Source organism: Dendrobates tinctorius, unplaced genomic scaffold (genome assembly GCF_039654945.1).
Source record: "Dendrobates tinctorius isolate UK_male_01 unplaced genomic scaffold, ASM3965494v1 ptg000165l, whole genome shotgun sequence".
Classification (NCBI taxonomy): Eukaryota; Metazoa; Chordata; class Amphibia; order Anura; family Dendrobatidae; genus Dendrobates; species Dendrobates tinctorius.
In genome coordinates this window covers 7,879,469-7,904,963 of record NW_027361832.1, presented here as the reverse complement: position 1 = coordinate 7,904,963, position 25,495 = coordinate 7,879,469, and the positions used below count along the sequence as shown (strand labels likewise).

Sequence of the window (25,495 nt, the reverse complement as noted above, 5' to 3'; positions counted from 1 at the left end):
TCTTGTGATACAGTACACTGAGCCCTTTATCTAGGTGCTCGGACTGTATCACGTGCTGCGATTAGATAAGCAGAGTATATCACACGCTGGGATTAACTGCAGCATGTGATGCACTGAGCATGTCTAATCCCATTTTATGATACTTGTGAGCAGCACTAATTAACAGAATCCGTGCTGCTGGCTGTGCTCAGTGACACTGCCCACATTTTGCAGTCACCAACAAAATGGCTTCGCACTGTGATCCTAAACTTAATCTTCTTATCTTTTTGCAACTACCCAGAGGGGGAGGGGAGAAGTGACATCACACCCATGTGATCAGACCCCGCCCACATTTACTGCAGTTGTAATGTAAGCTAGTTGATCACTAGGTTTTCATGGCAATTTTTAACAGCTGATCCCCCTAGTGTTTAAAAGTGGAAGAATTCAAACCTTTTGAAATGATATTTTACAACATTAAAAACAAATTAGAATATTAAAAAAATTAAAACATTAATACTTAAAAAAAAAAAAAAAAATTTTTCCAATTGATGAAAAAAATTTTTTTATGCCACCTTCCCTTTCAAAATATGCTCCACAACATTTAGACAAGCCTGTAAAGTACTGGAAGAATATAGTAATAATCTTTAAATAATCTTAATTTTTATATCGCGTTAACATATTCCGCAGAACTTTACAGTTTGCACACTTCATCATCACTGTCCCCAATGGGGCTTACAATCTAAATTCTCTATCAGTATGTCTTTGGAATGTGGGAGGAAACTGGAGAACCCAGAAGAAACCCACGCAAACACGGGGAGAACATACAAACTCCTTGCAGATGTTGTCCTTGGTGGGATTTGAACCCTGGTTTCCAGCACTGCAAGGCTGCAGTGCTATCCACTGAGCCACCGTGCTGCCCGGTCATCTACCAGGACAAACTTTCAACAATTGTTTATTACTGGCTTATTTTTTCCACAGGTTCTTGTTTTGAGTGGGTAGGATGAGAAGAGCCACTTCTGCCATGAAGCGAGATGATCATCTCTCCTCAAGTGGCGGTCTAAGTTGTCGGCCAGTAGGTGGGAATATGCCGACCCCCCCCACCTTTGAACTCGGTATTTCCATAAAGCGCGTCGAGGCGTGTGGACAGGGCTCAGTAGCTAAACTCGCACCACACAGAGCAGATGCCTGCTGTATTAAGCAGCCGCCATTTGTTTCTTTAAAGCAGCGGCCACAGCTGAACACCAAATCCTTGATGCTGCTGTCGAACTTTACCAGAACACAAAATATAAAAATGTAAGAAATAAAATATGAAAATTTGGATCACCCCCATTTTACCCCATTGAAAAAAAATGCAAATATATCCGTAAAAGTCTGGTCTATCAATATTATAAAATGTAAAATTTACTATGCCATAAAGAAGGAAAAAAAACACCAACAGAATGCCATCTGTTAAATGCCAAGACATTAAAAACAATGTGTGTGCATGAGAAGGAGTAATGCTCATGTTTTCTCTTCTGCTACTTGCACCTTCATCACCTATTTCACATTTACTGCAAACGTCGGAATACATACAATGGGAAAAAGCCTTGGAGTGATTTAAGTAATAAACTATAATTTTTCGGCTGTGGAACGCTACCATATACACCAACGCTTTGCAGGTTTATAAAGCATCTGGCAGTATTCAGAGTGAGCAATATATTGTTTTAGTGGAAGACCGAATTTGGTTCTGTAACTGTTTAACTGCAGCTCTGTGATTCCGCTAGTGCTGGCAGGGCATCCTGAAATCTCTAGTACTGGACCAGCTAAAAATCTTCAATCTGCCGACACTTGTCTCCCAATTTAGAAGCGGTACACCACTTTTAGATCAAACTTTTTAGAGCCCTGAACACTCATCAATCAACATTCCACCATTCCGTCATTCAGAAGTCATTGCATTAAAGTTGGCATCAACTCTTTGGAACTATATGAGAAGCATTTGATTTTCTTTTAGACATATTGTTACTTGTGGGTTTATTTGTTTTTGTATTTTTTTGTTGCTTTTTTGCATATTATACACACTAATCGAGTTAATTTACAGGTTGATGAAAAAAAGTGTTGTAAGTAGTAATAAATGCAGCTTTTAATGTACGTCACACTGTGGCCCCGATTTGCTAAAATATTTGTGACTTTTAATGTTTTTCTGCTGGTTTCAGACAGTGCTGCCAAAATGGATGGAGCTGGAGAAGGGTATGGGTCGTGGCTACGCCTGGCCCTCAAATTCATGAGGAGAGGCTGTGTTTCTAACACCAGAAATATTAGTAAAGTAACATTTCTTGCAAGGCGCAGACCACTAATAGGAAATGCCAAATCCATTGTGGTTTGCTCCTCTTAATGAATTGGGCGCATCTTATATTAAATAATAATAAATAATACACGAGTCTTAATAAATCGGGGCTGTGTCTTTGAGCGGCTTCGCTCCTAAACTTGCAGGGGAAAGTGCTCAAAAGAATCTTCCTATTTATTTCTGTGAAAAAAACGACTTGCTGATCGTAAGTTCAGCCTTTTGAGCATCTTTTAAAAGCTTCATGCTGTCAAAAACGCCTGGTCATAGAAGAATAAAGGGCATGTCACTTCTGTGAAACGGTTCCGGACTGAAAACGCTCCTAAACGCTTCAGGACAAAAAAACCCCCTCAAAATCTGCAAGAATGCGTGAAAAATTTTTTTAAACCGCTACAGATGACACTTCGGAAAAGCAAAATTCCATGAAAAACTTCAGAGGAGACTTTCCACTAGAAATCTCATAGTTTTAGACTGCTGGAAATGCGAACTTAGCCTGACTCATCAGGAACTGCTCTCGTTATTGCTGAAATTTGACAAAAATCGTCACTGTGACTATAAGTGCATCTGAAAAAAATAAGTTTAAGGGAAATCGAAGATCAACCCTCCTAAGCCGCCTATACAAACATTCAGGTCATAGAAAGTTGGAACAATTGATACCGTGATATCTGAGATCCAATGTCTTATTCGAGAGAAAAACACATTTTTGTTAATATGTAAATGAGCTGTTAAGATCTATGGACCGGACATAGATCTCCCTTAGAATCTGCCTCCAGAGATTATTTTAAATGAAAGGGGGGTATTATTAGTGTGAGACAAGTAATAACTGACAGTCTTCTCTCCTGATCTACATGTCTAACACTGGCAATGCTCCCTTTCATTTAAAATAAACTTTAAAAGCAGATCCTTAAGGTGATCTAGGTCCGGCACATAGATCTTCACAGCCCACTAACATGTTAAGAAAAACATGTATTTCTCTTTATATGATCTGCATGTCCCCGAAGACTGCTTATGAGGGTTGTGGCTCAGTAGCTTTGGCTACTGCCTGTAATCTTGACATTGTGGGTTCAATTACCAGGGAGAATCTGAAATAAAAAAAAAAATATTTGAAACTGAAAGGGAGAAGATACAGATGAGATATTTAAAAAACCTTTTTGACAGTGAGGGTGATCATTGAGCGGAACAGGCTGCCACGTGAAGTGGGGAGTTCTCTTTCAATGGAAGTCTTCAAATAGGCTAGACAGACATCTGTCTGAGATGGTTTAGTGAATCCCGCATTGAGCAGGGGGTTGGACACAATGACCTAGGAGGTCCCTTCCAACTCTACCATTCTATCATTCTTTTCTACTCACAGCTCATTTGCATATAAGATAAATGTGGGTTTCTCGCAGATGGTATAGTTGTATTCACCTTCTTATGACCTACATGCCCATATAAATGGCTTTGGAGGGTTGATGCTACTGACGGATTCCTTTTAATTTTTTTCACCTATGTTTCTATTATCCTAATTGCTCATTGTTGGACTAAATTCCCCTTTGTTTTGTCGCTTTGCACACCAGGTAATTGCCATTATCATGCCAGCTATCTCAGGAAGGTTATTTCACCGATATTGTTTAATTTAACATACACCATATGGAACCAATAGGAACATTTCCTAATGTGAATGCTTGGAAACTCTTAAATTCATATGTTAAGAATACACATCCTTTCCTCATTAGCTGGAAAGTAGAGCGATTTTGGCACCGGTTCTATGTGGAAGCTTTGTGCTGCTTTTATATGAATTTTGTTTTTAGGCTTTGATGACACTGTTTAGAATAGGAAGTATCTAATAAGTCAAGCATTTTGTCTAATGTCCTGCCAGTATATTTAATATATGCCCGGAGGTCTGAAATACTATCTTCTTCACTACAGTAATATGCATTTAATTCTCGTGAAAGCAGAAGGTCGATCTTTTAAAAAAAAAAAGACTCAAAGTACATTTTTCTAATGGATTAATTTAGAACATCTGGCTGAGGGTACAAGAGTAATATATAGTTATTTTTTATGGTTTAATCATGATCATGTTAATGCACACCGGTAGCTAATTAAAGAAAACTTTTATTGTCTGTTTTAAATGGGTTATACAAGAAATGCAAGCCGGGATCTGCTCATAGCACTCAATGATAAATGGTGGCTTTATAGTCGCATGGGACAGCGTGTAAAACCCGGGTCACTTTATATGTGTACACATAGATGGTTTTAGTTACTTGCTTTGTTCCCGTCTCACAAATCTAGCCTTTATTACCCTCTCCACCTCGTTCTGGAGTTCACCCGGAGGAATGCCGTACCTTAGGGCATCTTTTGTATCAGTACAAACAGGTGACCGCCGGCACACGGGGATTGGTGGCTAAGCCTCGGGTGCTCTTTCAAGTTTCTCGTTTTTCCAGTAGTCGTTTTTAACTAATTGCCATATTTTTTCACTGTACCCTTGGGAGAATGTTAATATACTCAATTAGTTTCAGAAGCCTACATAATAAATCAATGTCTAAAAGATTCCGGCTCCTTTACACTTTTAAATGATGGTTAAACACTTGCCTTGTTGGTCTTGTCAATTATTACAGGCCTTCCTTCATTAAACAAGTCATTCATCCGATCGCTCCGGTACAAGTGGTCATTATGCCCTGTTGTTTTCTATAAGCCTGTAGTTACATTTATCATATTTACCCATAACCACTTCTGTAATGCTGCTTGCTGGAAAAGTTTAGCTCAACCCAAAATTATCCTTTTTATAAAGAAAGAGGTATTACATAGCACTTCAATACTGTAAATTTAGTACAACATCCTGGGAACTATAGAAGATTTGTCCCAGGACTGAAGAAGTGAACTAGAAAAAAATGTTCAATTAGCATATATTTATATAGATTGGATGAATTACTTTAAAAACATATTAAGAAGATACCTCACCAGTAAGGACAGAGAATTAGCCTGATTACAACACTATAGGAAACGAAGGCCACTTTCACACATCAGTTTTTTGCCGTCAGGCAGGATCCGGCTATTTTTAGAAAAAACGGATCCGGCATAAATTTTGGAGAACTGTAGAAACGGATCCGTTTTTCTGCCGGATCCGTCTAGCAGGTTATATCTGTTTCCTGGGGGCTGGGAAATTGGATCTGAGCATGCGCAGACTTAAAAAAACGGATCCGGTGGCTGGATCCGACTTTTTTTGGATCCGGCGCCCATAGACTTTCATTGTGGCAAAAAGCCGGAAGCGTCGGATCCGGCGCTTCCGGCTTTTTTGCCGGAGACAAAAAACGTTACAGTAGCCGTTTTTTCCAGACGCCGGAATGAGACAAGTAGCCGGATCCGGCAAAAAACGGATGAACCGCAATGCCATCCGGCGCTAATGCAAGTCAATGGGGAAAAACTGGATCCAGCATTGCATTTCGCCGGATCCGGTTTTACAAAAAAAGCCGGATCGCACCTGACGGTGAAAAACTGATGTGTGAATGAGGCCTAGCATATTAGCATAGTATGGATAGAATAATTGTCTTTTATCCAGGAATTAAATAATCATCCGTTTCCTCCACTAATATAACCTGTTAGAGGGGTAAATAGTACCTTATCAAGTGAATCGGCCATCGCACAAGTGTTTAAGACCCTTCATCCCAACCCACGTTTCGCCTAGCTTCTTGAATAGCATATTATGGATAGAAGAATAGAGTTTTATCCAGGATTTAAATAATGACCAGTTTCTACCACAAATAAAACTTGTTAGAGGGTAATAGTACCTTATCAAGTGAAACAGCCATTGCACAAGGGTTTTAGGCCTTCCACCCCATCCCTCGTTTAGCCTAGCTTCTTCCAGGGTCTGTAAAAGTTTTAGAAATGACAGTACAGACTTTTTAGATAATTTCTAATGCTTGAACATTGAGGCAAATATTGTTAAAGACTGGTAATATCTTGCAACAGTTCATTCTGCAGTCAATAAGGTGGGGGAACATTCTTAAATGTTCTATAGAGTCCTGTAAATTTGCGTTATGCCCTTTTATTAATTTCCTTTTTCCTAGCCAAACTATGCAAGTATTAATAAAAATCTATGAATGTAAAGTTCTTTTTTAATTTAAATTGATTTTGTCAGCAATTTTGGCCAGGCAGAGCTACTAAAAGCTGTTACATAGACCTTCATGTATGTACTAATGTATGCGAAAGTTAGAAGGATTAGTTGCCATCACACGGCTATCAGAAGTGCTCAAGGAGCGGTCCCTTCCTCTGCAGCATCCTGGACTCGCCTACACTAAATGGTCCCCATCACCTCTTCTCTGCTTTTTGAATGACAGCTACAAGGTCCAACCAGGAGACTTCTTTAGATGTCAATCAAGAGCGGAGGTGAAGCGTTAAAGAGCATTCATTGCTGAGAGTAAGGGACAGCCTTTAGGGTACTTGCAATTCTACATAAGTACCCAAAACATATTTTTGGCTTTATATTCCCACAGCTTCCCAAGTCTTCTTTCTAGTGTTCTCAGCAGTTTTGCAGCATGAGAACTGCTGACGGATTTCCCTGAAGACTCATAATTCAAGCAAAGGAATCTGTCATGGGCAGCATGTATCAGCCACTGGCTGTAGTATCCCAACCATGTATGTACGTGCACATATAGGCAGATGCTTGTTAGTCACTGCCAGCAGGAGAGGAGAAGCCGCCGTGGTCCTCCCTGTAAAACTAGTCAATAGCGCGGCATGGTCCCCGATAGCTATTAAAAGTGTGTTTTTCTCTGAATTACTGCAGTGTTTTAGAGACAAACACTTATGGCTGTGATCAGACAGCCAGTGGCTGATACATGCTGTCCACTATTTGAGCAGCAGGTATCAGCTGACAGATTCTCTTTAAACCTGATGAACTCAGACAATCTACATCTATGTCATACATTTCCAATATTAGGGTTTTTTTATTACTAGAGTAGATTGTGATTGAATATATTGTGAGGAATGTTGGTCCCAGGGCTTTTTATTTGCAAATATTTAAGCTATAAAGGGTATAGAAACGTTGCACTGAATTTTTTTTAATTGATAATTTGTTTAAATGCAAAATTAAGCAACTATCTAATTAGTCTGCATGAGGCTGGTTTCACATTTGCGTTTTTTTTGCGGTAATTTAGCGCTAAATAGCGCATGCGTTTTTTTTTCCTATACTTTGCATGGGATGCGCTTATGTGCGCATACACATGCGTTTGTACGTGTTTTACCGCGCATGCGTTTTTTTGCGGTATGCGCTCGGGCGCACAAAATGCAACTTGTTGCATTTTTTGTGCGTCCGATTTGCCTCAAAAAAACGCATGCGCGCGCAATGCGTTTTTTTACAGCAGGACACCCATTATAAGTCTATGGTGAGCATATGTGCGCATTGGCATGCTTATGTATGCGTTTTTTTGCACATGCGTTTTTTTTTTTACCATTAGTTTAGACAATGGAATTTAGGGGTTTGGGTAAAGTTAGGGTTAGTTAAGGGGGGTTAGGGTCAGGGTCAGGGTTAGGGTTAAGTATGGTTTGGTTAAGGGTTAGGGTCAGGGTTAGGGTTAAGTATGGTTTGGTTAAGGGTTAGGGTTAGGGTCAGGGTTAGGGTTAAGTATGGTTTGGTTAAGGGTTAGGGTCAGGGTTAGGGTCAGGGTTAGGGTTAAGTATGGTTTGGTTAAGGGTTAGGGTCAGGGTTAGGGTCAGGGTTAGGGTTAGGGTTAAGGTTAAGTATGGTTTGGTTAAGGGTTAGGGTCAGGGTTAGGGTTAAGTATGGTTTGGTTAAGGGTTAGGGTCAGGGTTAGGGTTAAGTATGGTTTGGTTAAGGGTTAGGGTTAGGGTCAGGGTTAGGGTTAAGTATGGTTTGGTTAAGGGTTAGGGTCAGGGTTAGGGTTAAGGTTAGTTAGGGTTTGGGTTAGGGTTAAGTATGGTTTGGTTAAGGGTTAGGGTCAGGGTTAGGGTTAAGTATGGTTTGGTTAAGGGTTAGGGTTAGGGTCAGGGTTAGGTTTAGTAAAGTCATGGTTTGGGTTAGTGTGAGGGGCCACCTAATGTTGGAAAAAAACGCAAATGCGGTAAAAACGCACTAAAAACGCATACAAACGCATAAAAACGCTGCGTTTTTTTCATGCATGCTCATAAAAATGCTTGAAAAAAACGCAGCAGTTGTATGCTTTTGTATGCGTTTTTCAATGCGTTTTTTTGCGGGAAAAACGCGCTGCAAAAAAAAGCAAGTGTGAAACAGGCCTTAAAAAAAAAAAAGATCCTACTATGTTGTTGTAGAGCCTGCGTAAATCCTTTACATAGCTGACAGTCCTGCTGCTTCTCACCACACAGCACCTGGATTACTCATTTCTCTATCCCTAGGGTTGGGAAGAAAGTTTAAAACAATAGATCAGGGTATAGAGAAAGGGAAGCATTCACATTTTCACAGGGGCAGATCAGTGTGTAGTTGAGGAAAGCGCATGCAAGGTAGAGTTTAGGGGCATGAAGGAGAGATCAAGTGGGCTATGTTTGCCCAGAGCGATAGGAGAGCGCCCATAGCAGACTCTGCTAGGTGAAGGGAGGGAAGAATACATGCTCTTCAGCATCATTGTCTGCAGCACAAGGAAGAAGAGATCTTTCATGAGCTGCAGAAAAAGCATATCAAGATTGAACCTTCTGGTTATTGAATCACATTTTAGTTTAAATTCTTTATAATTGTAGTGTTTACTTGATTTTTCATGTTGTTGCATACAAACAATATTACATTTGGTTACCATGTCTTAAAGGGAGTCTGTCAGCAGGTTTTTGTTATGTAATCTAAGACCAGCATAATGTAGGGACAGCGATCCTGATTCCAGCAATGTCACTTGTTATTTTGATATTATTGTGTTGTTCCCTACTGCAGATCTAGCTGTGCTCTGATTGCTGCGCTGTTTATAGCCCCACCCTCACCACTGATTGTCAGCTCTTGTGTACTCTATCTATTTAGAGAAAGCTGCCAATCAGTATTGGGCCCTGTGTTACACCGAGCAGCTGATTAGGAGGCATGAAACGCCTAGTCCTATAGTGATACTCTCCTCCTGATAAAGCACTGATTTTATTGAAACAGCAACACACAGCTTGGCAAATTACACATCACTGGAATCAGGGTCTCAGTCCCTTATACTGCTCTCAGAATACATAACAAAAATCCGGTGACAGATTAAATTTATTGAAGAATTGTCTCTATATAGCTCTACAAAGATCTGTTTTTGAACCTTATGGTGCTGCAATTTTTTTTTTAATTATAGTATTTCACAAATTGCTGTTTAACATTACCAAAAATTGTATTTTGAATACTATCAGGGAAAAAAAATAGTGGCTAATCTTAACTAATTATTCATTTGTTTTTGTTCTTTTTAGGTTTTCAATCATGAGCAACAGAAAAAGGACAGTACAGATGGCCGTACAGTGGAGACATCTTCTCGTTATAGTGGAGCCCAAGACAGTGGCATTGGTAGTGACAGCGTGAAGATAAGAATAGTTCAGCTTGAACCACAAAGTGGCACAAGTCATCACAGAATAGTGAGACCATCCAAGCAGTCATCGATTGTGAAGAATCTGAATTTCATCCCATTTGACATCTTTATTACTGCCAGCCGCATATCCTTGATGTCCTACTCATGCACTGCTGTGCCCAAGACCAAAGTGGACTGTAAAGACAATGAGAAAGTGAGCAAAAGCCCCATGAACCAGTCCACCACAGAATCTGAGGAAGCACCGGATAGACCTCTACAGTCATGTGTATCCTCAGTCACTGCTGAGGACCTTCTTAATACCAACTCTCCTTCCCCAGCAAATGGAAAAACCGGCCTACTTTCTCTAGAACGCCTGCATGCATCTACAAGGTCTTCTGCTCGCCAAGCTCTGGGTATCACAATTGTGCGTCAACCTGGAAGAAGAGGAACCGGAGACTTGCAGCTGAATCCGTTTTTACATTTTGTTGTGTTCCAACCCTCTTTACTGATAAGCTGCCATCACAAGAAACAGAAGGTGGAAATATCACTCTTTGATGCACTCCTTAAAGGCGTAGATCCAGAATACAAATGCTTAGGTAAGGATGTCCATCGTAACCAAAGATCATATCTCGTTTGTACATTTAGATTGCACTGCTAATTCATGTGTATCTATTACGGTAAGTCTAATGTGCGGCTAAAAATGCCGCATAAAGCATCTGAATGATTGATCCCAACCTTAAAAAGCAAGACTTGTCCTTCACTGCAAGTTGTGCCCCTTGTGCATGCATTGTTGGCATCTTGTGTGCTATGGCTCCACATAGTATCAATGTAACATAGTCTCTGCATCTCAGAGTTGGATTGAGGGGTTCGGAGTAGTCTGTTTTTTTAGAAAGCATTGTCCTTGCTGCTATGAGCAGGCTAATAGACCGCTCCACTCATCATGCGAGTAATTGATTCCATTACTTATCATGTTTAAACTTTAAAGAAAATATAAGATAAAAACTAAATTTGAAAACATTTTTAGAATATTTTAAATATATTTTGATGCTTCTTAAGTTTATTGTCTTTTTAAGACTTATACACTATCATCCTACTGAATTTCATCTGTATGTCAATCCTTTTTGCATCAAGTTTTGGAAAAAGGATAAACCATTGTCATTATTTATCTTATCATTCCTTGAAAATATAGCATTGTTTTAAGAGATTAAATAGTTTTATCATCACATTGAATCTGGGTAATTACTATATAGTACATCCAAAAATAATCGTGCAAAGGTGCCTCAACTGTAATTGCCATGGTGCCTCCATAGTAATATTGTCCCCAAAAGAGCAACCAATACTAATATGTACTTTAGTGACAACAAAAGTAGTAATACTTTCCTCTGTTAATAATAAAGGCTCCCAAGATAATCAGTCTCTTCCAAAATGCTCTAAACTAATATGCGACTGTGATAAATCAAAACCTAATAGTCTGTGAATGCTTTAACTGTGCGGTATATGTGCCATAATAGAAGTCAAGAAAAGTGGTGCTATGCATTTCCAGTTCATACAGAACAGCAGGCATAATACATTGCAGTGTACGTGTTGAGAAGTGAAAACAAATGGTGCTTTATGGTCCCTATTTATTCAGGACAGGAGAAGTAGGACTGTGCATTTACAATTCATAAAGGACAACATACAAGACAAGTGATACTGTGTAGTTCCTTTACATTAAGGACAACGTGTCCTGTGTAGAGGAAAAGATACTTGGTACTGTGCTGTTGCTTTATGTTCAGGACAAGTGAAGTTATACTGTGCAGTTCTTTTACATTCGGGACAAGAGAAGTGGTTCTGTACAGTTCCTTTATAGTCAGGACAGGAGAAGTGATACTGTGCATTTAATTAGCATTCAAGACAAGATAAGTGGTACTCTCTAGTTCATTTACATTTAAGAAAAGGAAGTGGTACTTTGCAGTTCCTTTGCATTTGAGACAAGAGAAATTGTAATGTGCACAGCCAATATATTCAGGACAAGTGAAGTGATACTGTGCAGCTCCTTTACAGCCAGGACAAGTGAAGTGATACTGTTCAGTTCCTTTACAGTCAGGACAAGTGTAGTGATACTGTGCAGTTCATTTAGATCCAGGATCATACAGTGCCTTGCGAAAGTATTCGGCCCCCTGGAACTTTTCAGCCTTTTCTCACATATCATGCTTCAAACATAAAGACACCAAATGTAAATTTATGGTGAAGAATCAGCAACAAGTGGAACACAATTGTGAAGTTGAACGAAATTTATTTGTTATTTTAAATTTTTGTGGAAATGCAAAAACTGAAAAGTGGGGCGTGCAATATTATTCGGCCCCTTTACTTTCAGTGCAGCAAACTCACTCCAGAAGTTCATTGTGGATCTCTGAATGATCCAATGTTGTCATAAATGACTAATGATGATAAATATCGTCCACCTGTGTGTAATCAAGTCTCCGTATAAATGCACCTGCTCTGTGATAGTCTCAGAGTTCTGTTTGAAGCACAGAGAGCATCATGAAGACCAAGGAACACAACAGGCAGGTCCGTGATACTGTTGTGGAGACGCTTAAAGCCAGATTTGAATACAAAATGATTTCCAAAGCTTTAAACATCCCAAGGAGCACTGTGCAAGCGATCATATTGAAATGGAAGGCGTATCATACCACTGCAAGTCTACCGAGACCCGGCCGTCCCTCTAAACTTTCATCTCAAACAATGAGAAGACTGATCAGAAATGCAGCCAAGAGGCTGATGAACTGCAGAGATCTACAGCTGAGGTGGGACAGTCTGTCCATAGGACAACAATCAGTCGTACACTGCACAAATCTAGCCTTTATGGAAGAGTGGCAGGAAGAAAGCCATTTCTCAAAGATATCCATAAAAAGTGTTGTTTAAAGTTTGCAACAAGCCACCTGGGAGACACACAAAACATGTGGAAGAAGTTGCTCTGGTCAGATGAAACCAAAATCGAACTTTTAGGCAACAATGCCAAACGATATGTTTGGCGTAAAGACAACACAGCTCATCACCCTGAACACACCATCCCCACTGTCAAACATGGTGGTGGCAGTATCATGGTTTGGACCTGCTTTTCTTCAGCAGGGAAGATGGTTAAAATTGAAAAATGAAGTTTTCAAAGCACAATTGTTTACAATTTCGAAAAGAGGGAAGAATAGGAAGCGTTTAACGAAGCCAGGATGGATGAACACAGAACTTGAGCACATGCTAAAAAGGAAGAAACAAATGTTTATAAAATGGAAAGAGGGAGGCATATCTAAAGAAGAATATAATGCTCCCTACAGAACCTGCAGGGCACGAATCAGATTATCTAGAGCTGACAATGAATTGAGGCTTGCAAGAGACGTCAAAAGCAATAATAAAGGATTTTGGGGATATGTCAAAAGTAAAAGAAAAGTCAAAGATGCTATAGGATTTTTACAGGATCAAAATGATGAAATGGTAAGACAGGATGTTGAGAAGGCCGAACTTTTAAATATAACATCAACTATTCTAAACTGTCCTAGTAAGGGAATAGAAGAATCCAGGATATCTACAAACAGAAATATAGTGAGGAAACACTTAGCTAACCTAAATGAATTCAAGTCTCCAGGTCCAGATGAATTACACCCCAGAGTACTGAAGGAGATAGCAGAAGAAATTTTTGAACCGTGCTCCATAATCTTTGAAAATTTGTGGAGAACAGGAGAAGTCCCAGAAGACTGGAGAAGAGCAAATGTTGTTCCTATCTTCAAAAAGGGGAAGAAGGTGGACCCAGGCAACTATAGGCCCGTGAGTCTGACTTCCATACCAGGAAAGATCTTTGAACAAATTATTAAACAACATGTATGTCAGTATCTGGATAAGAATGAAGTGATTAAACAAAGTCAGCATGGGTTTGTAACTAATAAGTCATGTCAGACTAACTTAATTTCCTTCTATGACAGAATCACTGATTGGGTGGATCAGGGAAATGCTGTAGATATAGTATATCTTGACTTCAGCAAAGCATTTGACAAGGTATCTCACACAATCCTTATTGAAAAAATGACTAAGTATGGAATGGACAAGGCAACTGTTAGGTGGATTCATAACTGGCTTAGTGATCGGACCCAAAGAGTGGTCGTAAATGGCTGCACATCCAGTTGGAAGAATGTCTCAACTGGGGTACCACAGGGCTCTGTCCTGGGCCCTGTATTGTTTACCATCTTTATCAACGATTTAGATGAAGACATTGAGGGTAAACTGATTAAATTTGCTGATGACACAAAGCTAGGAGGGATAGTTAATACTAGAGAAGAGAGAGGATTCAAAAAGATATAAATAAACTGGAGCAGTGGGCAGCAACTAACAGAATGGTTTTTAACAGGGAAAAATGCAAAGTACTACATCTGGGCAATAAAAATGAAAAAAGTATATACAGAATGGGAGGAATAGGGCTAAGCAACAGCACATGTGAAAAAGACTTGGGTATACTAATAGATCACAGACTGAATATGAGTCAACAGTGTAGTGCAGCAGCAAAAAAGGAAAATGCAATTCTAGAATGTATTAACAGAAGCATACAGTCTAGATCACGTGAAGTCATTATTGCCCTCTACTCCTCTTTGGTCAGACCTCATCTGGAATACTGTGTCCAGTTTTGGGCGCCACATTTTAAAAAAGACATCAACAAACTGGAGCAAGTTCAGATAAGAGCGACCAGAATGGTGACCGGTCTGCAAACCCTGTCTTATGAGGAAAGGTTGCAGGATTTGGGAATGTTTAGCTTGCAAAAGAGAAGACTGAGAGGAGACTTAATAGCTGTCTACAAATAACTCAAGGGCTGTCACATTGTAGAAGGATCAACTTTATTCTCATTTGCACAAGGAAACACGAGAAGCAATGGGATGAAACTGAATGGGAGGAGACACAGATTAGATATTAGAAAAAAAATTTTTGACAGAGTGATCAATGAGTGGAACAGGCTGCCACGAGAGGTGGTGAGTTCTCCTTCAATAGAAGTCTTCAAACAGAGGCTGGACAGATATCTGTCTGGGATGATTTAGCAAATCCTGCTTTGAGCAGGGGGTTGGACCAGATGGGCCAGGAGGTCCCTTCCAACTCTATGATTCTATGATGGGAAGATGGATGGAGCCAAATACAGGACCATTCTTGAAGAAATCCTGTTGGAGTCTGCAAAAGACCTGAGACTGGGAAGGAGATTTGTCTTCCACCAAGACAATGATCCCAAACATAAAGCAAAATCTACTATGGAATGGTTCACAAATAAACATATCCAGGTGTAAGAATGGCCAAGTCAAAGTCCAGACCTGAATCCAATTGAGAATCTGTGGAAAGAGCTGAAAACTGCTGTTCACAAACGATCTCCATCCAACCTCACTGAGCTCGAGCTGTTTGCCAAGGAAGAATGGGCAAGAATTTCAGTCTCTCGATGTACAAAACTGATAGAGACATACCCCAAGTGACTTGCAGCTGTAATCGCAGCAAAAGGTGGAGCAACAAAGTATTAAGTTAAAGGGGCCAAATAATATTGCACGCCCCACTTTTCAGTTTTTGAATTTACCCAAAAATTTAAAATAACCAATAAATTTCGTTCAACTTCACAATTGTGTCCCACTTGTTGATTCCTCACCAAAAATTTACATTTGGTGTCTTTATGTTTGAAGCATGATACTCTGCAGTTCCAATTCATACAGGACAATAAACACAATACTGTGCATTGTCAATAGATGGTCGTCAAGAGAATTAACACTTGGCATTGAGATACAAATAGGAACTTCAGAGTGGTGTGATGCAGTGTACAGACATTAAGGGCATGTGCACATTGTGAGTAATTGCTTACAGAAATTTCTGAAAGATTTCTACATCTTTTGTCAGCAAAGACACGCAGTTTTGCCACATTTTTGGTGCATTTTTCCATGCGTCTTTCCATGAGACTTTTGTACAGCAATGAATGCTTTTTTGAGCAAACTAAAGATATTTGGGAAAAGAAAGTTTTGTGATGTAATTTCCTGTTTAAACCCCTTCTTTTTCATTCTGAAGCAGTGGCATCAGGCTAATGGGATTTGGGCTTGGTGTCAGCAGCTATCACTGACACCAAGCCCTAGGTTTACTAATGAAGAGGTGTCAGCCAGACACCCTCACTACTAAACCTGTCACACACATTGTCACCAGCCTATGTAGGAGTCTTAACAGAATGAGTCTATATAGGCTGGAACCAAGCAGCAACTGGCAGAAATCAGCGTGCACTGTGCTACCTGTTAATATTCTGAGATATTCTGAGAAGTAGCCAATAGCCATAAAGGTTACCATACATTTTGTCCCTTTTCTATTTTATCCTGGTAATTACTATAGTAATTGAGTGTTGTCACTCTGTATGTTATAATGTTGTACTCCATATGACCACTCTTCTTTACAGATACACTTGTATCTTTGGCCCACTGGTGTAGGTTATTTAGAGATGATAATATACAGCGTTCTTAGAAAAAAGTCGAGAAGTTGTACTGTGCCGTGCTTATACACTCAGGATATGAGACATGCTTTTGTGCAGTGTCCATTCATTCAAACAAGTGAAGTGGTAATCTCTGGTGTCCATGTATTCAGGACAAAACAATTGGTAATGTGCAGGGTTGATACAAAAAAGTCAAGGGAAATTCTTTTGCACAGTATACAGCAAAAGTGGTAATGTACAGTATGTCAAGTGATTTGATACTGTACAGTTTGACGCATACAGGACATGAGTGGTACGGCGCAGTATCCATACGTTGAGAAAAAAAGAATTGTTACTGTGCAGTGTCTATACTTATAGGTCATGAGAAGTGGTACTGTGCAGTGTGATACATACAAGACATGAGAAGTGGTACTGTGCAGCGTGATACATACATGAGAAGTGGTACTGTGCAGTGTGATACATACAGACGTGAGGAGTGGTACTGTGCAGAGTGATACATACAGACATGAGAAGTGGTACTGTGCAGTGTGATACAAACATGAGAAGTGGTACTGTGCAGCGTGATGCATACATGAGAAGTGGTACTGTGCAGCATGATACATACAGGACATGAGAAGTGGTACTGTGCAGCGTGATACATGCAGTACATGAGAAGTGGTACTGTGCAACATAATGCAGAACATGAGAAGTAATACTGTGCAGCGTGATACATACAGGACATGTGAAGTGGTACTGTGCAGTGTGATACATACAGAACATGAGAAGTGATACTGTGCAGCGTGATACATACAGGACATGAGAAGTGGTACTGTGCAGCGTGATACATACAGGACTTGAGAAGTGGTACTCTGCAGCCTGATACAGTCCAAGAAGTGATACTGTGCAGTGTGAGACAGGTAAAGAGAAGTGGTACTGTCCAGTGTGATACATAAAGGACAAGAAGTAGTACTGTACTGTGTGATACATACAGGATGGGAAGTGGTACTGTGCAGTGTATATATACAGGACAAGAGAAGTGGTAGTGTGATACAGGACAAGAGAAGTGCTGTGCAGCGTGTATATATACATAATGGGAGAAGTGGTACTGTGCAGTGTGGTACATACAGGAGAAGTGATAGTGTGCAGTGTGGTACATACAGCACAGGAGAAGTAGTAGTGTGTAGTGTGATATATACAGGATAAGAGAAGTGGTAGTGTGCAGTGTGATATATGCAGAACAAGAGAAGTGTTACTGTGCAGTGTGGCACATACAGGACAGAAGTGGTACTGTGCAGTGTATATATACATAATGGGAGAAGTGGTACTGTGCAGTGTGGTACATACAGGAGAAGTGATAGTGTGCAGTATATATATACAGGACAAGAAAATTGGTACTGTACAGTGATACAGGATGGGAAGTGGTACTGTGCAGTATGTATATACATGACAGAAGTAGTAATGTGCAGTGTATATATACAGGACAAGATAAGTGGTAATGTGCAGTGTGATACAGGACAAGGGAAGTGGGACTGTGTGTATATATACATAATGGAAGAAGTGGTACTGTGCAGTGGGGTACATACAGGAGAAGTGATAGTGTGCAGTGTGATGTATACAGGATAAGAGAATTAGTAATGTGCAGTGTGATACATGCAGGACAAGAGAAGTGTTACTGTGCAGTGTGGCACATACAGGACAGAAGTGGTACTGTGCACTGTTTCTACATTCAGGACAAGAAAAGTGTTATAGCACAGTGGCCTTTCATTCAGTATAAAGTACATAGTACTGAACACTGTCTATACATAAAGGTTAAGTGAACCGATACTATGTGGTATGATGAATATTGGGTATTATCATTGATACAGTGCATGGTTCGTACATTTTAGCTAAAAAAAAATGTGTTCTGCAGTGCCCATATGTTCAAGACCTAAGAAGCAGCACAATAAGGTATATATATATTTAGGACAAAGTGCCCTTATATCCAGGACAACAGCAGTGGTGCTATGCAGTGTGTAAAACTAGCACAGGTCTACAAAAAATTTTTTTCCAGTTACCAATGTGTTTTTTTTTATTGGATTTAGGGTATTTTGAGGGTGCTGAATTGGTTCTAGTTTTTGAGATACTTCATCCATGAAAATATTGCATTCTCCCACTTGTGTGTGATAACAAATGCTTTGGCTTTTGGTCTTTTGACTCTGTAACAGTGTCTTAGGTAATGAAATATCCCATATACCATATTTTCCGCTTTGTAAGACGCACTTTTTTTCCCACAAATTTGGGGGGAAAACAGGGGTGCGTCTTACAAAGCGGACATGCCTTACCTAGGCTGTGATCGGAGGCGTCCGGCGGTTGCTGGCCGGTGCTGCAGGTGTCTCCAGTGCCTCGTTATGTGCCCGTCGATGCCTAGGGCTCTGCCGACATTGTGCAACAGACCAGAGCCCCGGCATTTCCTCGGTTCCCTGTGTGCCAGTAAAAAAATGGTCGCCGGCGCATGCGCAGATGGGATCTCGGGACCCAGTTCTCGAGAGATAAGATCTGAAATCTCATCTCTCGAGAGCTTAGTCCCGAGATCCCATCTGCGCACTCACCGGTGGCCATTTTCCCTGGGTTCCCTGTGTGCACACGGTGGTGCCAGTAAAAAAAAAATGCCGCCGCGCATGCGCAGATGGGATCTCGGGACCCAGCTCTCGAGAGATGAGATTTCAGATCTCATCTCTCGAGAACTGGGTCCCGAGATCCCATCTGCGCACGCGCCGGCGGCCTTTTTTTTTTACTGGCACCACAGCGCGCGCACACAGGGAACGTAGGAAATCCCGGGGCTCTGGCCTGTCGCACAATGTCGGCAGAGCCCCGGGCATCGACGGGCACACAACGCCGCACCGCTGGGCACCGGAGACACCCGCAGCACCAGCCAGCAACCGCCAGACAAGCGGAGAAACCCGGCGGCAGCACAAGACCCTGCAGCAGCAGCAGCAACGGCAGCAACGGCACACATCAGAGCCCCCCCTCATCCCTGAATGCGGCCTGCAGCATCACTCCATGCCTGCCTCCTCCAGCAGCGAGCATGGGACCCCGCTACACCGCAGTCACCAACCCCGGTAAGCAATAAGATGCAAGGATTATAAGAGGCACCATCATTTTATTAAAAAATATTTTTTTCTTATTTTTCTCCTCAAAATTTGTGGTGCATTTATTACATTTAATACATTTATTTTGCATTTTAATTTATAGGCTTACAATGTTATAAAAGCCACTTTTTGAAGCCAGAATTCTACTGTAAATAATTAACTATTAAATATCTCATAAACTAGAGTCAGTCTGGCAAAACCTAAGTCATATTCTTAATAAGCACCAGAAACTTAACATAAAACTGTTCAAACATCGTTGGCACCAAAATCACTGTATACCAGTGTAATAGGCAAGAGAAGTAGTACTGTGCAAGGCCAAATCCTGCAGGACAAGTGATGTAATAGTGAGGAGTGTCTGTAGATAAAGGTATATGCAAATTGCCTCTTCAGAGAGGAAGAAGACTTGAACTCTATAGCACCACCCGTTGAAGGCAGCAACGCTACAAGTCACTATAGACCGTTTAACGAGTCTTAAAATGTGACTTAGGACAAAAGCCAAATCAAAATCTCTATTTGAAGACACTGTGTTTTGGGGTATTGCCCCTCATCAGTGCAAGGTATGAGAACTGATTTGGCTAGGTGAGAGGCTCTGGACTGAGGTCTAAGGGATAACGTTTCTCCTTGCGGAGAGTGACATACCGGCTATGGCATGGCAAGGTAAGAAGGTTTATTTGCCGTGCAATGCTCCTCTGGAGTATGAGAACTGATTTGGCTAGGTGAGATCCTCTGGAGTGAGGTCTAAGGCGTAGAGATAAAGGAGTACGTGTCCTAAGAGCTTGCCCAGCTTGTACCTTTAGCATACTCCAAATCTCTGGTCTTAATTACCCAGTGAAAAATGAGGATGAATGACCTCATGGAGATCAACATCCAACACTGCGGAGACACCATCACATGTTTCTCAACGCAAGCAATGACTAGCCAGGTTTTTCACCGGGAAGGAACAACCACGGGAAGGGCAGTCTCCAATGAAGGAAACCACCTATGCCAAAACATGGTATCCATCCACAGACAGCTGTTAAGGGGTATTACCCCTCATCAGTGTGGAGTAGGAAACTGGCTAGTAGGAGCAATGCCTAGTAAAAGACTGTGAAAAATGAGGATGAATGACCTCATGGAGATCAACATCCAACACTGCGGAGACACCATCACATGTTTCTCAACGCAGTGATGCTAGAGCAATGCCACCATCCCTTATGGGAAATATGCAAAAACATGTAATTCAAAAGCCGCGGAGACACCATCACATGTTTCTCAACGCAAGCAATGACTAGCCAGATCTTTCCCTGGGAAGGAACAACCACGAGAAGGGCAGTCTCCAATGAAGGAAACCACCTATGCCAAAACATGGTATCCATCCACAGACAGCTGTTTCAGGGTATTGCCCCTCATCAGTGTGGAGTAGGAATTACCCAGTCCTACTCACCCCTCTGACAATAGGCAGACTGATTGAAAAGATGTCACCCCCAGAAGCTGCCATCCTACCTTGAGACACTTCAGCACTGAGGAGATATGGGAAAAGAAAGAATAGACAGCAGAAGTTTCCACAATTCTGACTTCAGTGCCAGGGCAAATAGTAAGCCAGGCACTCGGCAGTACTGGCTGAGGCCTCCTATGAGATAAGCTGACATGTCGATCCTGATTGACTAGTTGCTGACCTGTGCAATAAAGTCATTCACCTCCAAATAACCTTTCCTGACACACATGGAATCAACATCTTCTGCAAAACTGATGATTTACTGCTGCATAACCAAGCAGACTACCTCTTCGGGATTTTAGGAAAGCATGGCCACATCCTTGGGGGATCTTTGGTGGCCATATGAGTTTGACACTTAATAATAAAAGTAAAAAAAGGCGAATAAGATTTTTTTCTACAGTATGACAGAAACGGACATCTTGGAGATTATTTTCCAATGACCAATCCGTTTGGCTCAAGTTTTGGGAATTTTTCAGTTTTTCAGGGAATATGTTGTCAGAGAATCTGCCTTTACCGGTATTCTTGGAATAAGAATGCACAGACTATAAAGCACGGTATAAGCAGAGATATTACAATACTTGACAATTATTTTCAATATGAATCACAAACTCTCATGTGTTTTTTGTTACAAGACTTAGGTTTAAATGCTGATGAAGATTATCCAATCAAAAATATTACCGTAATTCAATATCCACATTGTATAAGCTTTTGGAAACAGATCGTTCTGAGAGGATAAAAAGCTTTTATTTACAATGACATTACTTGAAAAATAACATTGTTTTAAGAGATCATCTTTTTTTGCAGTCCCCAAGAAATACAGATAATTTCCACCCAACCAGGGAAAAATGAGTATTAAAGGGCGTTTTTTGAAAATCACAGCGTGATCTAAAGTAGGCCGTGACCTGCAGTCTGCTAGCCGAGTCATATGTAGTATGTTAAAGGTAGTACTATGAGTACAAAGATATGCATGCTTTATTAACATATTACATTTTTCAGGTTAGAAACAAGAGCAAAAAAATAAATAATAAAAAAAAAAAACTCCATTGGTGAAAGCTTATTGGGATGGCGTCATGTGTGTCTTTTACATAAGTGCTCTGCATTCTGTGTCTCTGTTACAGCAGCCATGACAATCTGCAGGAATGACATAGTTGAAACGGAAGTGAGCCACGACTGCAGGTCACTAATATACATTTGTATAGCTCGTGTCACAGAAAATTTTAAAATCTACCAAACTCTAACTTAGATCTGTCATTTAGATGCTGGCACAAATTAATCCTGATAATTGTTCCTCACAGGCAGCCTTGGACTGGCCTGCAGGGCAATACGTAAATCCCCCGGTGGGCCTCTCACCCAGCTTTGCAAAGCAGTAGAATACACTTGACTCAGCATCTCATCATTCATTGGGACAGCATCTCATAATTCATTTAACAAAGCACTTAGATTTTTATTATATAGAAATAGAGATAATCTGTGAATGAGGGTAATCTAATATTTGCATGTAGCTTAATTGGCCTCCACTGTCAATGTTACTGGTGGACCCTTGGCACCCCAGTGTGACACTGCTCCCAGAGGTGAACTTTTTTTTCTTCAAAATTGGGCTCTACAAGTTGGAAAATTTCCGTACATCTGATTAACTCTTTATAGTGCATTTAGACCGGTCAATCTAGGCTGGCAAATGCAAGGCATTCGGCAATCTGTTACTCTGGCCGGTCTACCCTGGCCAACAAAGCAGTGTTAGACCAATCACTAATATGAAAGTGCTGTACCCGTATGGTATCATGTTATAGGCAGCATGATGTAATGGAAGCTTGAGATGCATATTGCCAATGGAGAATTGTTCACAGTACATCAAAGTTAATAAGGTTCATGAAAATAAGCAAGAGGCCGTGCATGGTATATGACTGACAAAGTGTAGCTCCTCTTGTGTAACAAAATGTGACCCTCCACCCAGAGACTGACAAGTGACAAGACATTTCTTATGTATGGTTTCTCTATCTCTACGGAATACAACCTGCTTCCCAGGTGTCACATGCGGCCTGTAATGCCATTCTGTGCGTCCCTTTTTTTAAAGAGGGAAACTGAAGAACCTCTTTGTCTACAGTAATGGGAGTTCCAGAAATGGAACCTCATATATATACCTTGAATGAAAATACCACTAATCACAAAATTTGGCAATCGGATCAAAAAAGGTTGTTCCACCTCTGTTCTGTCTGGTGCCCTTCATTTGCCTCCATCCCACTCCTATGCTCCACTTGGCATTCTGTTCCTCCTGCTTCCTAGATGGCCACCATATCATGTGGTGAATATACCGGTGCATTAAACCACACCTCCTCTGCCTTTTCTATCCAACTGATACAGGAAAGACCAGGCAGGTGTGCTTTAGGTGAACCACGGCACTGCACCAATTGCTGGATTCTCGGTTTCGTTTATCCACACACAATGGTTCATCTGCACCTGATACTGCAGGTGGCCTTTATTCTGATGGTCTTTGGGGGTTGAACTCCAAAGGAATAGCTTATCAGTGTTTGATTGGTCGGGGCTTGGTTACTTGAATCATTTTGGCCAGTTTAAAGGAACCTTAGCACTCCACCAATCGCTGCAATACCATTATCTACACATACTGGTTCATCTGTGGTACTGAAGCTTACCTTTATTCTGATGATCCTTGGGGGTTGAACTCCAAAGGAATAGTTTATCAGTACTTGATCGGTTGATGCCCGACTAAAGGAATCACTTCAGTCACTTTGAAGGACCCTTAACATTCTCAATCACTGCAGTCCCTTTATATACACACAGTGGTTCCTCTGGATGTGGTACTGACCTTGTCTTTATTCTGATGATCTTTGAGGGTTGGATTGCAAAGGAATAGTTTAAATCAACCCTATTACTCCACCAATTGCTGTAACCTCGTTTATTCATGATGATCCAACGTGCTCGGATAGCGTGTTATCTGAGCATGCTCGGGTGTTATCCGAGTATCTTGGGCTTGCTCAAATAATATGTTTGAGTCCCCGCTTCTACATGTTTTGCAGCTGTTAGACACAGCACATGTTGGGATTGTCTAACAAACAAGCAGTCCCCACATGTGTTGTGTCTAACAGCTGCGAATCATGCAGAAGCGGGGACTCAAACATATTATTTGAGCACGCCCAAGATACTCAGATAAGACCCGAGCATGCTCGGATAACTTGTTACCCGAGCTCTTTCACTCATCACTATTGTTTATCTACCCAGTGGTTCACCGGTACGCGGTACTGTTGCTAATTCCTTTTGACTTTTATATTGCTGAGCCTATAATGATGGCTTTCTCCTGCCAGATACTGGTAAACTGTGATGCCAGCAGAGCAAGCAGTCTGGTTTACTAGGCAATTGCACTTAGTGAAAAGCCTCTTCTTCTACTATTTATTTCTAAATGGAAAAATAGAGGCATCTAAGGTATGCTATGGAAAGTAGGAATATTTTTATCTTCTGCCCTCGTCATCTTAGAAATGGGAAAAAAAAAACAGCTGAGGAAGGTATTTGCATTCATTGATCACAGCATGTTTCAGGCTTATGAGGATGCTTGTTGCTATCCACTAGGATTAAAAAAAAAAATCTTCACTTTGATGTTTTTCACGCACACTTTGTACATTTTTGATGTTTTACCTTTAATCACAGAGTAGGCAGCTTGTTTTGGCAGCCGATCTTGGCTGTGGGCAGGAACTTGTGAGTTATGCCACATTCTGTACACAGAACTTCAGATGAACTCATAATAATGAAACTCCCACAGAGACAAATTCTGTTCCGCAACTACTGTTATTATTTTCTGTTTGATGGAGGTCAAGACAGAGTCTCAGAAGTGGTTTACAATTGCACATCCACTTCTGCGGCTGATGCCTTCCAGTGCTTATGCGTTATAATTATACCATTTTTTTTTATCTATATATATAAAGCTTATATTGGTTACTCGTCTTATTCAGCTACATTTTCCAAATTGCAGAGTAATCAAATGTTCTCACTTGAGAAGAAAACAGCAAGATGTTTAGTCTTGAAGTAGCTGCTTTTGATCTCCATAAATGTATAAATTTAATCTTTAGTGATGTCAATGCTCTTCCGGTCAAGGTCGTATCTAGGCCTTCAGCTTGGACATACTCGTAGGCCGGTTTCATACGGTCGACATTCGGTGTCCGAGTACAGAACACAATGTCCAGACCTCATGATCATATTTGAGGCAGAAGACCCACGGCTGCTTTGGACATCGCAGTCCGTATTCAGTCTGTGAATGTTGGTCATGTAAAACATGCCTTACATAGGCCATCCAACTACAAATCTGTAAATGAGCCCTACCCATACCTTTTCGGTTTGCCAGGGCTACTATGCGATACGTTTTGCCCACTTCTGTGCTGTATTTGCCATAGTAGCATGTCAGAGCTCATTCACTAACATCAGGTCACTTAGTTATTCTGGTAATGATGTTTTTTTGCAAATTGGACACAATTTTGCATGTTTTTGTGGCCTGGTCAGCTTGGTGGAGATGACCTTAAGGAGCATCAGAATAATATTGCAAAGCCTAAAAGTTCCTGTGCTATGGAAAATGTGCATTGCGGCCCTACTGTGACACCATTCAGATATCCAGTATAAGGATCATTTCATATATGGACACTCTACTGAACTGTCTTTACGGAAATTTGTTTTGCTTTTCCATCTAATGAG

At 40.8% G+C, this 25,495-nt stretch overlaps 1 protein-coding gene across 4 annotated transcripts in view; it reads left to right on the top strand.

Annotated features, from left to right (window-relative positions):
• Positions 1 to 25,495, top strand: part of VPS13B (vacuolar protein sorting 13 homolog B) — a 1,297,298-nt gene that overhangs the window by 943,085 nt on the left and 328,718 nt on the right. For all 4 annotated transcript variants that reach the window (XM_073550458.1, XM_073550457.1, XM_073550459.1 and 1 more), the window contains exon 34: positions 9,668 to 10,358. In XM_073550458.1, coding sequence (XP_073406559.1) covers positions 9,668 to 10,358 — 691 coding nt within the window. The remainder of the gene's footprint in view (positions 1 to 9,667; positions 10,359 to 25,495) is intronic.